At 37.4% G+C, this 12,519-nt stretch overlaps 1 protein-coding gene across 7 annotated transcripts in view; it reads left to right on the top strand.

The window, feature by feature from the left end:
• CDC42BPB (CDC42 binding protein kinase beta) overlaps window positions 1–12,519 on the top strand; it is a 131,991-nt gene that overhangs the window by 74,901 nt on the left and 44,571 nt on the right. For 6 of the 7 annotated variants that reach the window (XR_013346437.1, XR_013346436.1, XM_077819412.1 and 3 more), the window contains exons 8-12: window positions 2,561–2,809; window positions 3,809–3,888; window positions 8,294–8,445; window positions 8,542–8,634; window positions 10,094–10,209. Coding sequence is in view for 5 of the 7 variants with exons in the window: in XM_077819412.1 (XP_077675538.1) it covers window positions 2,561–2,809; window positions 3,809–3,888; window positions 8,294–8,445; window positions 8,542–8,634; window positions 10,094–10,209 (690 nt within the window). In the remaining 2 variants the exon portion in view is untranslated. The remainder of the gene's footprint in view (window positions 1–2,560; window positions 2,810–3,808; window positions 3,889–8,293; window positions 8,446–8,541; window positions 8,635–10,093; window positions 10,210–12,519) is intronic. The other variant, XM_077819410.1, reaches the window with a different exon arrangement.

Below are 12,519 nucleotides of genomic sequence, written 5' to 3'. Positions count from 1 at the left end.
AAAGAGCTAAAACAAAATTTAATATTTTAGGAATTAATTTTTTATTAGCATATCAGATTTCAAGGCAAATATCACTTGCTTTCAGAAAGGCTATTGGTGCTTGTGAAGTCGGCTTTGTTTTCTGTGTAAGATTTCTTAATCTTTAAAACCACCACAGAATGTTAATACATGCCAAAACATTTTAGTCAGATTTTTGTCATTATATAGTCTAAAAATTTTTACTGGGGGGTCAAGGGGAAAAACTTAAAATATCATAAAAATACATTTTTAAAAGAGTGGTGTCAGCTAAATAACCACAGTTCTAAGACCCTGATCATGCATGTTTCTAGCAAGCAATGGAAACATCAAGGGTTAGAGTCTTAATAGGCCAGTGAAGCTGTGACAATGTATACCAATGAAGATCTGCTCCTAGTGCTTCATACTCTATTAGTGTGCCATACAGAATTAAAATAAAATTTAAAAGTTAAAAGCTTCAGTTTTCACCCTACAGTTAATGTATTTACAATCAATGTATTAAAACCAGTTGATAATGTATTAAAGCAGAGGGGGAATGGATAAAATAGATTCGAAAAAGCTACCAAATTGGATAAAGTTCCACTGTAAAATGAGTTACCCTTAGCAAAGGACATAAAAGGCTATAAGAAGAGATTCTTTAAATACAGTAGGAGCAAGAGAAAGATGGAGGTAAGTGTAGGTCCTTTACTTTGCAGGGAAGGAATGCTAATAGTGGTTGACACCAAGAAGGGCTGAGGTTTTGCTTCAGGCTTGACTGAAAAGGTTAAAAGTGACCAGGTGCTTATCACAATTAATATTAACAACAAGGAGGAAGGAAAATAAACTGGAATAAGGAAAGAACAGGTTAATGACTATTTAGATAAATTAGATTTTTCAAGTCAGCAGGGCCTGATGAAATTCATCCTTGAGTACTTAAGGAAATAGCTGAAGTAATCATTAACAACTGTCCTGGAGAATTCATGGAGGATAGGTGAGATTTCAGATGATTGGAGAAGGACAAATGTAATACCAATTTTTAAACACAGTAACAAAGAGGACCTGGGGAATCATAAACCAGTCAATCTAACTTTGATATCTGGAAGGTACAGGAAAATTGTTAAAAACCCAATTTGTAAGCACCTAGAGGACGATAACGTAATAAATAATAGCCAACATGAATTTGTTGAGAACAAATCATGCCATACCAATCTAATTTCCTTCTTTGACTGGGTTACTGGCCTCGTGGGTTGGGGGAAAGCTATAGATGTGATATATCTTCATGTTAGTAAGGGATTAGAATCATAGAATAGAATATCAGGGTTGGAAGCAAACTAGGAAAATGTGGTTTAGAGATTACTATAAGGTTGCATGCACAACTGTTTGAAAGACTGTACTCAGAGTAGTTATCTATGGTTTGCTATCAAACTGGGAGGACTTATGTAGGGGTCCTGTAGGGGTCTGTCTTGGGTCCAGTATTCAATATTTTCATTAATGACTTGACTAATGAAGTGAAGAATATGCTTATAAGGTTTGTGGATGACACCAAACTGGGACGGGGTGTAAGCACTTTGGAGGGCAGGATTGGAATTCAAAATGACCTGGACATATTGGAGAACTGGTCTGAAATCAAAAAGATGAAATTCAGTAAAGACAAGTGCTAAGTGCTACACTTAAGAAAGAAAAATCAAATGCACAAGTACAAAATGGGGAATAACTGGGTAGGTTATAGTACTGCTGAAAAGGATCTAGGGGGTTATAGTAGATCACAAATTAAGTATAAACCAACAGTGTAATGCAGTTGCAAACAAGGCTAATATTATTCCGGGGTGTATGAACATACATCAGACACAAGAGGTAATTGTCCCACTCTATTGGGGAAGTCTCAGCTAGTGTACTATGTTCAGTTTTGGACACCACACTTTAAGAAATATGTGGACAAATTGTCAGAGTAGAGCAACAAAAATGATAAAAGGTTTAGCAAGTCTGACCTGTGAGGAAAGGTTTAAAAAACTGAGCATGTTTAGTCTTGAGAAAAGATTGAGGAGGGACCTGATAGGCCTTCAAATATGTCAAGGGCTGTTGTAAAGAGCACAGTAACTGCTGTGAAGGTAGGACAAGAAGTAATTGTCTTAATCTACAGCAAGGGAGATTTAGGTTAGCTATTAGGAGAAACTTTCTAACTATAAGGATAGTTAATCACTGGAATAGGTTTCCAAGAGAGGTTGTGGAATCCCCATCATCGGAGGTTTCTAAGAACAGGTTAGACAAACGCCTGGTGGGGACGTTATAGGTATACTTGGTCCTGCCTCAGTGCAGGGGGCTGCATTTGATGGTCTTGAGGTCCCTTCCACTCCTACATTTCTTTGATTCTGTGGTTCATCATGATGAGACTTCTGTTGCTCATAATAGATTTGAAAATGGTAGCTATAACTATTAGTTTCCAGTGTCATATCTATAGTCTAGAACTTAACTTCTTTACCAAAAAGCTTATAAAAATTGTATTTTTCCTTTTTACAGGAATTTTCCAGTATAAAATTCTCAAATCAGGTTTATTTTGTTTTTCTAGGAACGATTTCAGTTTCCATCCCATGTGACAGATGTTTCTGAAGAAGCGAAAGACCTTATTCAGCGACTTATCTGTAGTAGGGAATGTCGACTAGGACAGAATGGAATAGAGGATTTCAAGTCGCATGCATTTTTTAAAGGACTTAATTGGGATAATATTCGAAACCTAGAAGCACCTTATATTCCAGATGTTAGCAGTCCTTCTGACACATCAAACTTTGATGTAGATGATGATGTATTGAGGAATCCTGTGAGTCTTTCATTTAAACATTAAATTATGGCCTTTCTGTATGTATAGTAACAGTAAAAACTACTAGTTCAGATGTGAGCAACTTGTTTCTACTTTGTTCTAATAAAAATATCTAAAGCATAACAGTTGATAAACTATGCTAATGCAACAAAGTTAAGCTTTTTAACCCACAAAAGCCATGAAATTGAGTTACATTTCTCCTGCAACTTTTAAGTCCACCCACTTGTGCATATGCATTGCAATGTTATGTAACACTGAGTAAGATGATATGCTGCTCATCAAAGCCACACCCAAAGCTCTGAGTTGATGATCACATGTATCCAATTCACATGAGATCATGTTTCACTCATCTCTGCCTCTTGAGCCAGCTTTGGGTTGTAGTTAACAAGATTTCTGCTTTTTGAATACTTAAGAATAGAATTTTTTCCCCATTTCAGTCTCTTAATAGCTTACAAGAATGAATTTGGCAAGAAGAGCAGAGGGAGGGTATGCCATGTTCACATGAGCTTATCTCATGCAAGTATGCAGTCATAACACACAGGAGCACTGGGTTTGATTTTGATGGGTTGTCCGGCACAAGAGCTAGAATATTAACACCATTCATTTTGGTGGCCAATCGCTTTTCACTTCTAATGTCTTTTAAAAGCAAAACCAAAACTTATTACGAATGTATTACATTTTCGATTTGTCATACAGAATTGTCCTTTAAATGGAGTGTGAATAAGAAGAGGGTTTTCAATGTGTATAATGCATTGTGAATGACCATATTTGGGATAAGGGATTTTGGATCTGTGGGAAATTGTTGTACTCAACGAATAACTACATATTGTGTGCTGATACATTCTAAGAAAAGTTCACTTCTGATACCACACTCATAGATTCTAAGGCTAGGAGGGACCATTATGATAATCTAGTCTGACCTCCTGAGCATTAAGGCACAAAAAAGCACTTAAGATTTTTAAACATTCTTTGGTTTTCACTCATGTTCTTTTTATGCAGGAAATTGTGCCACCAGGTTCTCATACTGGCTTTTCTGGATTACATTTACCTTTTGTCGGGTTTACATATACAACTGACAGGTAGGCAAAAGAAACAGGTGCTTCTTACATGTATCGCTCAAATAGGGCTAGAAGGTTTACCTTCACAAGCACACTGAAGAATGTGTGTAGATAAATTTTTTTTACTGTACATGAAAATTTTTGCTTTGACTGTACAAGAATTAAAGGTTTTTTATTTATATTTAATCTTTCTTCATGTATTTGAAATAGAGCTTACAATGCTTGTGGCTTTTTCATTTTGTGGTATTTGTATGGTTGCTGTGGTGTTAGGTGTTGAAATAGTGTTTACCTGCTGCAGCAATAATTCTGGGAGCAACAGAATATAAACATGGCTTTCTGGGGGACCAAAAGAAATGTTGGTATTTTGGATTTTTTTATTGTACCATCACATGAAGTAGTTACAGTTGATATAATCACTATTGAACTTCTCTTTAAAAAGTCCCTCTTTTGGATGTAACTTCCCCTACATTTGAGACAGTGGATTAAATTTTGTTTGGTAAAATTTTTTAGTTTTCAGTTAGACCTAGAAAACATATTTTCAGCAGTGTTTTTGGCTTGTGATAGCTCTTTTAAAAATGTCTAATTTCAAAGAGACGCTGTAGCAATATCAAAATTGCAGTGCACCTGGTTTTTATTAATGGAATCAAAGCAGCAATTTTTTATGTGTGGAAAGTATCCAAATCCTGCCAACATCTATTTTGATTGTTTGTTTGTTCTTGCGTAGGTATTTGGTGCGCGGTTATGAATAGGTCATCTTTCCTAGTACCAACTTAGGAAAGTGCAGCTGCGCAGCAGTAAGCAAGTTGGCTATTCAGATAGTTTAGCAATGACTGTTTGAGAGTTTCCTCATTCTAAGAATACGATGAGCCAAGATTTTCAAAAGCACTTCAGTCACTTAGACTCCTCAGTACCATTTAAAGCAAATTGGAATTAGGCTCCGAGGTGTCTTGGTGCTTTTTCAAAATTTTATTCTTCACTCCACAGCCAAGTCAAATAAGGGTATCTATTGCGTAACCTGGAGAAGGAGCCTGACTAAAGGCAGTTCACCAGCCCTCCTGGTAAAAGGTTAGGAGTGAACTAATGATCTGCTTCTATAAAAAAAAAAAAAATAGTCGTTATGAAAACCTATACTTACTGATCAGTTCAACAAAGTCGATCCAACTCAACTCAGTTCAAACAGACCTAAGAAGAGAGATGATGATGCAAAGTGGCCAAACCCCAAAGGAAAGTACTCCACTGATAAATTTGCTTTCTTCTAAATCCCTCACCAAAATTGTACATGGAATGGATGGACAATATTGAGCCTGGTAAAATGGCCCAAGTAACAAAAGAAATGTACAGATATAAATTAGATATACTAGGCCTAAGAAGAATGAGATGGGTAACACCAGGACAAAACTTTCAGTTAGTCATCCTACTATATTCTGGGCTGTCAAGTGCCGTACACCAAGATGGCCTGGGTCTGACAGATTGGGTACGAGTTTCAGAAAGGATTATAACAGCACAGTTGACATCAAAGTTCCAGAAAGTGTCCATTATTGAATGTTATATTCCAGCAAATCAAGCTAGCCAAAGGGAAAAAGAAAACTTCTGTGAGCGTCTACACAACTTAATAGACCTGGTCCCGAAAAGATATGCCCTCCTATTAACTGGAGATATGAATACTAATCTGGGAGCAACTACCCTGGAAGGGAGGTAGTTATGGGGAAGCAAGGCCTCAGTGAAACTAATAAAAATAGTGAAATATTTGATTTTTTGGCATGAACAACCTGGTTACTGGAGGAACGATCTTCTCTCACTGCACTGTTCATAAGATAAAATGGAGGTCACCAGTTCACAGAACAAGGAACCAAATCGATCACATTACAATGCAATACAATTGGAGAAGAACTTTAGAAGATGTTTGTAGCAGGAATGGGGCAGATGTGGGAACAGACCATGCCCTAGTGGTAGCAATATTGAGGAGTAAAACAAAAACAAAGAAGAGACCTGAACAGCAGAGATGCCTATGTTACAACATCACCAAGCTAAAACAGATGACGACAAAACAAGAGTTTAGAATTGTGCTAGCAAATAGGTACTAGGTGCTTGAAGATTGAGATAATGGAATACTAGAAGGTAAGTGGAAATGAGTAAAGGAAAATTTCACTAAAACTTGTGAAGAAGTGCTGGGAGTCAGCAAGAAATATCACAATTAATGGTTATCTGTGAATACCTAGCAGAAAATAGAAGAGACCCACACAGTTGAACTGAAATTAAATCAAGCAAGAACACAGACAGAGCGACTCTAGGAGGAATATATTGTAAAGAACAATGAGGCCAAAAAGAATGTTAGGAAAGACAAACAAGACTTCATAGATAAAATAGATGCACAGACTGTTGCAGCACAAAATGACATGAAGACACAGTACAATTCATTAGAGGGTTGTCAGAAAAACAAATACCAATCAATGAGATCAAGACAATGAGGGCAACTTAACAAAAAATAAAATAAAATAAAAATCAGAACAATTAAATATATGGAGGCAGTTTGTTAGTCAACTTCTGAATGGTGAAACAGTGGCCAATCCTCCAGTTATAGAGAAAAGAGAAGATCTGGATGTCAACCTAGGACCTATCACCAGAGTAAAAGTAGAAAGGGCAGTCAGTCAGTCAGTTTAAAAAGTGGAAAGGCACCAGGTCCAGATAACATTAATGGAGGTTCTTAAGGCAGACTTGAAGAACACACTAGACGTTTTGGTAGGACTCTTACAAAAGATATGGGAAAAAGAAAAAGTACCAACTGAGTGGGAAGAGAGTCATATGGTGAAGCTGCCAAAGAAAAGAGATCTTGTAAAAATTGGAGGGGTATTTGATTGATGTCTATCCCAAGTAACATTTTTACTTTCTTTTTGTCTGTAATAATAATAAAAGTGATAGTTCCAGGTTACAAAAAGAACAGACAGGAGAAATCATGTATAGATCAAATAGTAATCCTACATATCATCAGACCTGTTGATCGAATGGCAGTCACCACTTTATATGAAGTTTTTAGATTTCCAAACAGCCTTTGATATAGTAGATAAAACAGTTTAATGGAAGTTGTTACACCACTACAGAATCCCTCAGAAATTTGTGAACATCATTCAAAGCTTCTATGGAAGTATGACATGCCAAATAATACATAATAGTGAAGTGACTAGGCCATTTCTAGCCACCACGTGCATCATTACTGGGTAACAAGAGATCACAGAGCAACCAAGTGATGTACAGTAGTGTTTCACTCACAAGTTATGAGGACCTTGACTTTGCAGATAACATCAACTCACTATCCCTTACGCATAGAGATATACAAGCCAAAACAAATGATCTCCAGGCATATGCAGAATTATTAGGGTTGAAAATCAACATTGAGAAAACTAAAACTATGGGAATCAACACACAACAAGAAACGCCAATAACACTGTCTGGTATAAACATAGAAGAGGTCTGATACTTCACGTGTCTTGGCAGCATTGTAAGTACTATGGGTGGAACAGACCAAGACATTAAAGCTAGAATAGCAAAAGCCGGATAACATACCTTTTGTAACTTTGAAGCCAATCTGGAGAAACAGAAATCTTGCCCTCCAAACTAAACTTTGCATATTTAAAGCCATTGTAAAGCTAGTCTTAGTATATGAAACTTGGAAACTTAAAACCTTCCTATCCTTCAGAGTTTTCATAAACAGCTGCCTTAGACAAAATCCCAATATCAGATGGCTGGGGGAAAAAAATCACAAATGAACTCTGGAGGAGGAAGAAACAGAAGCCAATAGGACAGGAAATTACAGAATGAAAATGGAGATGGCTAGTATATATATGTAGGAATGACCTGAGTAACATAAGACGAGTATTGGACTTGAATGTCTAGAACAAGAGGTGACAAGGTAGACCAAGGATAGCATGGAAATGTGTAATAGAAGCAGAACTGAAAACTATCAAAATGGCGTAGGAAGAAGCTGACTGCAGCAGGAGACGGGCAAAGATGGAAGGCAATGGTGAAGGCACTGTTTTTCTGCATGGAATAGAAAAGCATGAGAGAAATTGCAAAATCTTGGCAGCAGTATATACAGTAACACTACATTAAGTGTTGTGCTCAGAAATTTAGGTGTAACTGTTGAATTCCAGCATGAAACTGGAACATTTTGAAGACCGGAGTTGACCAATTCTGTCAAAGATTTTGTGCCATGCTGAAGAATGTGGTATGTACTTAGAGCTCTGAATTGTGGATATATCAGGAAAAGAGTCTGCTCCAGTTCAGAGTAGCGTTGGAATGCAAATGTAAAATAGGATAAGATGAATTCATCTTTGTATGAAGAATGATACTATTGTTTATCTGCTTTTTGTTGTAAATATTGTTGTAAGATATTCAGTGATGTATTTTCTAACTCATGTTTTGGTTGCAGCTTATTTTCTGATAGAGGCTCTTTAAGGAGTGTAATGCAGTCTGGTGCTGTAACCAAAGAGATGGATGTGCAACACGACAAAGAAGAAGCTTATGAAAGGCGAATACGAAAACTGGAGGAAGAAAAACTGGATTTGTACAGAAAACTGCAAGGTTAGTTGTGGACATTTACTAGGATTTGCAATTCAGATGATGAAAAGCAGCAGAATGCTCTTAGTTTGACTGATATTTTTTCTTATTCAACTTAAGAATCTCCTGTGCCGCCCGTGCTGGGTCCAGCTCCTGACAAAGAAATCAAGAAGCTAACTGAAGAAATTGAACGTTTGAACAAAAAAATAGCAGGTAGGTGTCTGGTATGACTGGCAGATGTTCTGACTGGTATGCTTCAAGTAATAACTTAATTCTAATATTAATATCTCAGTAGCAGTAATGCTTAACTTTATCAATTTAAATTTAATTCAGTACAAATAGTTACTGATGAATGCTAATAAAAGGAAAGGATACCTACTGGAATGCTTATATTAAGCAGGATTTCAGTATTTACAAATAAACTCTTATCTTTCCCCTCAACGTCCGTGCTGAGCCCGATAGCATATATTCCACTGGGAGCCAAGAGTAGAAGGAATGGGATAGATAGGTTCAGTTTGATATGTTCTGAATGTGATCTTGTACTTTTAATCTTGCTTTTTTCTCATGGGAAGAAGGGGCATTTTTCTGGTCTTAGGTACATTTAAGGGGAGAATTAAAAAGAAATTGTATGGTTGTTTTGAAGCCCACTCAATCTTCATCTAGCAGTGTCTAAAACTGACAAGTTGAAAAAGGCAACTACTCAAGTCTTACCTGAGAGAGAGACAACTGTTGGATCCAAATCAGTTATTTGAAACTATGCTGTTTGACCACCCTATTTTGTTCATCCATGTAAACATCTCCCAGAAAACATGAGATCAGTTTTAGAAGACTTTTAAAAAAGGGAATGAGAACTACTTTTGAATTAGTGCTAGCTAAACTTTCAGACTTTTAGTCTTAATGAAGCTTTACTAAAGAGAGACTCTCAGTTGCTATTACTATAAAGAAAGGAAGAGCAGAGATGTAGGTTTGTTTGAGCAATCACTCTCAAATTTCCACAGCCCTCAATCTTGTCATCTTCCACTTCATAAAAGCCTCCTCTCTGCCTTCCTTCCAGATTTCTTAGCTCAAATCAAATTTTTTCCTCTTCAGACATCCTCCTCACTGAAGATGTGAACATCCATGTTGATGTAGCACGCAATTTTCTGGCCTCCAATTTCTGTCGTCATCTTGACTCATTGGCTTCACCCCACTCTCATTCATGGGGAAGTCCTTATCCTAGCCATGACTAATCTTCCTTCCTTCCTACAACATTTATTACTTCATTAACAATGGTCATTTCCTTAACCGTCTTTCTCTAGATTTAGCCATCCTAAAATCTATCCTAATTTGAGTATAGTGCCCTGCTTAAAAACCCATTCCTGTATTTTGCAGGATAGCATTAATTGACCCCCAAAAACCACTGTTCCAACTTTTTAATCTGGAGAAATGTCTGTCTCCATGACATCAGGGCTCTTGGTAGAGACAGAAGAGTAAAAGTAAAAAAGAGGGTGAATCCTCGGAGAACAGAGGTTGGCTAGAAGGCTCTCCTGAGTGGGGAGATGGAGAAGAAGAAATATTTAAACTCTCTAACAAGTTCCTAGCAAAAGTTAGTGGTTTGTTCATGTAACATTGCTGCTTATGCTATTGGTGTAAATCTGGGAGTCAAGTATACTTAGTTTGAATTTCTGTACAGATTTAAATAGGATAGAACGACAGCTTCATCAAGAAAATGAAGACTACACACACAGGCTAAAAGGACTTGAAAAGCAGTACAGAACAATAAGGCAAGAGAAGGAGGACCTTCATAAGGTAATGGTCCAAAGTGCATACCCTTAACACTCACGTCAGGTAGCTCAAGGATAGATTTGTCCAACTGGCAGTATTCCCTTAATGTTTGAAACAATGCTTTTCCACCCATTCATTTAATGAGTAATAGAGTGGCAAGATGAGAACCGAGGAGACATATGTGTTCTGCATCGCATGTTGGTAGGTATTCGAGTAGTTTAAAAAAACATGCTTTCTTATTAGTATTTAAGGCATTCGTCTGTTCTTCCTTTTTTTAGTATGTTCATGATACTTCTCATGAAATAGTGGAAAGTTGAAAAGCCAGATAGTCAGGGAAAACAGCCTAGTTTGCCTTGGCCAATCCAAGCATAATTTATAAAGACTTGATGTATCCAGGAGTGTGGAGGTTAGTTTTCTAACTGTTAAAAAAAATTGCTTTCTAAAGCAGAATCAGTTTGGCTGTTTTTTTACTCTCAAGACGTTGGAATATCCACTGAAGTTTTCAAATTGTAAATCTATGGCTAATAATAAATTCCAGACTTATTGAAACGTATTTTATACAAATATTTAATTCAGTAAGTTTAGCTGGATAACTTTTCCTCACTGAGTCCACTGCCACTGTTTGCAGTAAATTAAAATTTCCTTTTTTTTGATAAAGGAACAATATGCCACGGCTATAGCATCTAAAGGAATTTTTTTTAAGATTGTTGTCCTGCTTTAGTGTGCAATACTACATATATTATACGCATAATTCAACCCTTCCATGCTGTTCTTTTTAAAATATAGTAGAGTATATTATCTTACAATGTTGCACTTAGACTCTTCTTATTATTTCACCAGAGTAGTTTAATTATTTCAAGGTAAGTAATTATACATGATGTGTTTTTAAAGTGTTACTCTGTATTTTCATTGATATGCTTTCAAATGGTTAGTGTTGGGCATTGGTAGGGCCCTACAAAATTCATGGTCCATTCTGGTCAATTTCACGGTCATAGGATTTTTAAAATTGTAAATTTCATGATTTCAGCTATTTAAATCTGCAGTTTCAGTGTTGTAATTGTTGGGGTACTGACCGCAAAAGGAATATTGTTTGTGTGTGTGTGTGTGTGTGTGTGTGGAGGGGGTGTTGCATGGTTACTGGAGGGGGTATTGCAGTACTGCTACCCTTAATTCTGGACTGCTGCTGGCAGCGGCACTGCCTTCAGAGCTGGGCATCTGGAGAGTGGTGGCTGCTGGCCAGGAGCCCAGCACTGCAGTAGGAAGGATGGCATGATATGGTATTGCCACCATTCCTTCTGCCTTGCTGCTGGCGGGGTGCTGCCTCCAGAGCTGGGCACCTGGCCAACAGCCGCTGCTCTCCGGCCGCCCAGATCTGAAGGCAGCACAGATGTAAGGGTGGCAATACCTTGACACCTCTCCCAATAACCTTGTGACACCCCCCCCCCATGTAATTCCCTTTTGGGTCAGGACCCCCAATTTGAGAAACGCTGGTCTCCCCTGTGAAATCTGTATAGTATAGGGTAAAAGCGCACGCACAACCAGATTGCATGGTGGGAGACCAGATTTCATGGTTCTTGACGTTTTTCATGGCCGTGAATTTGGTAGGGCCCTAGGCATTGGGTTTGGAAAGTTTGAGTAGCCATATTTTTTCAGTTGGCATTTCAGTTTAGTGAAAGCAACCCACTGACCAGAATTCCTCAAGTTTTTATTTTGGAAGAAACTTTTTGCACCATAGGAGGCAGTTCTTTTAAATTCTCTTCCTCCCTGTCTCTCTGAACCACTACTAAAGCTTATAAACCAAATGATGTGAGTAGGGAGTTAGCCAGTTCAGCTCCTCTTGAATTGAACACCTCTTTTGCAGGTCATTGAATATCTTAATTTCAGCAATCATGGCAAAAACTTGAAGCTGGAACTAGTCAAGTTACAAATGAGTTTTTTCCTAAACTGCTGGTGTACAGTTCTGTCATTTCTCATGTATGTTCATTACCAAGTATTATGGAGTATACACTGTTTTGTATTGTAAACTGTCATGTCTAGGTTAGGTTCTTCCCACAAAGGAAATGTGGTTTTTACAATGCTCTTCACCAAAGTACTGAATCTTCTTCATAATTTTGTCTGTGGAATCTTGCATAAGATTTTCTTAAAGAATTTCACACATTTTGCTGAGCTTTTAATGCTTACACCCATAGTTTGAGAGTTTGACTCTTCATCTTGATGGCATTGTATATGCTGGAATCTATGGGGTGTTTTTTTTAAGCGTGGTGCTATTATGCAAGCACATGGCACTAAGATGAGAACTGCCTTGGGCTGGTGGTACATTTTATGCCTTCTCTT

This window comes from Eretmochelys imbricata, chromosome 6 (assembly GCF_965152235.1).
Source record: "Eretmochelys imbricata isolate rEreImb1 chromosome 6, rEreImb1.hap1, whole genome shotgun sequence".
NCBI classification, from domain to species: Eukaryota; Metazoa; Chordata; order Testudines; family Cheloniidae; genus Eretmochelys; species Eretmochelys imbricata.
Note: the sequence above shows the minus strand (reverse complement) of the source record. Positions and strands in the feature narration are given on the sequence as shown.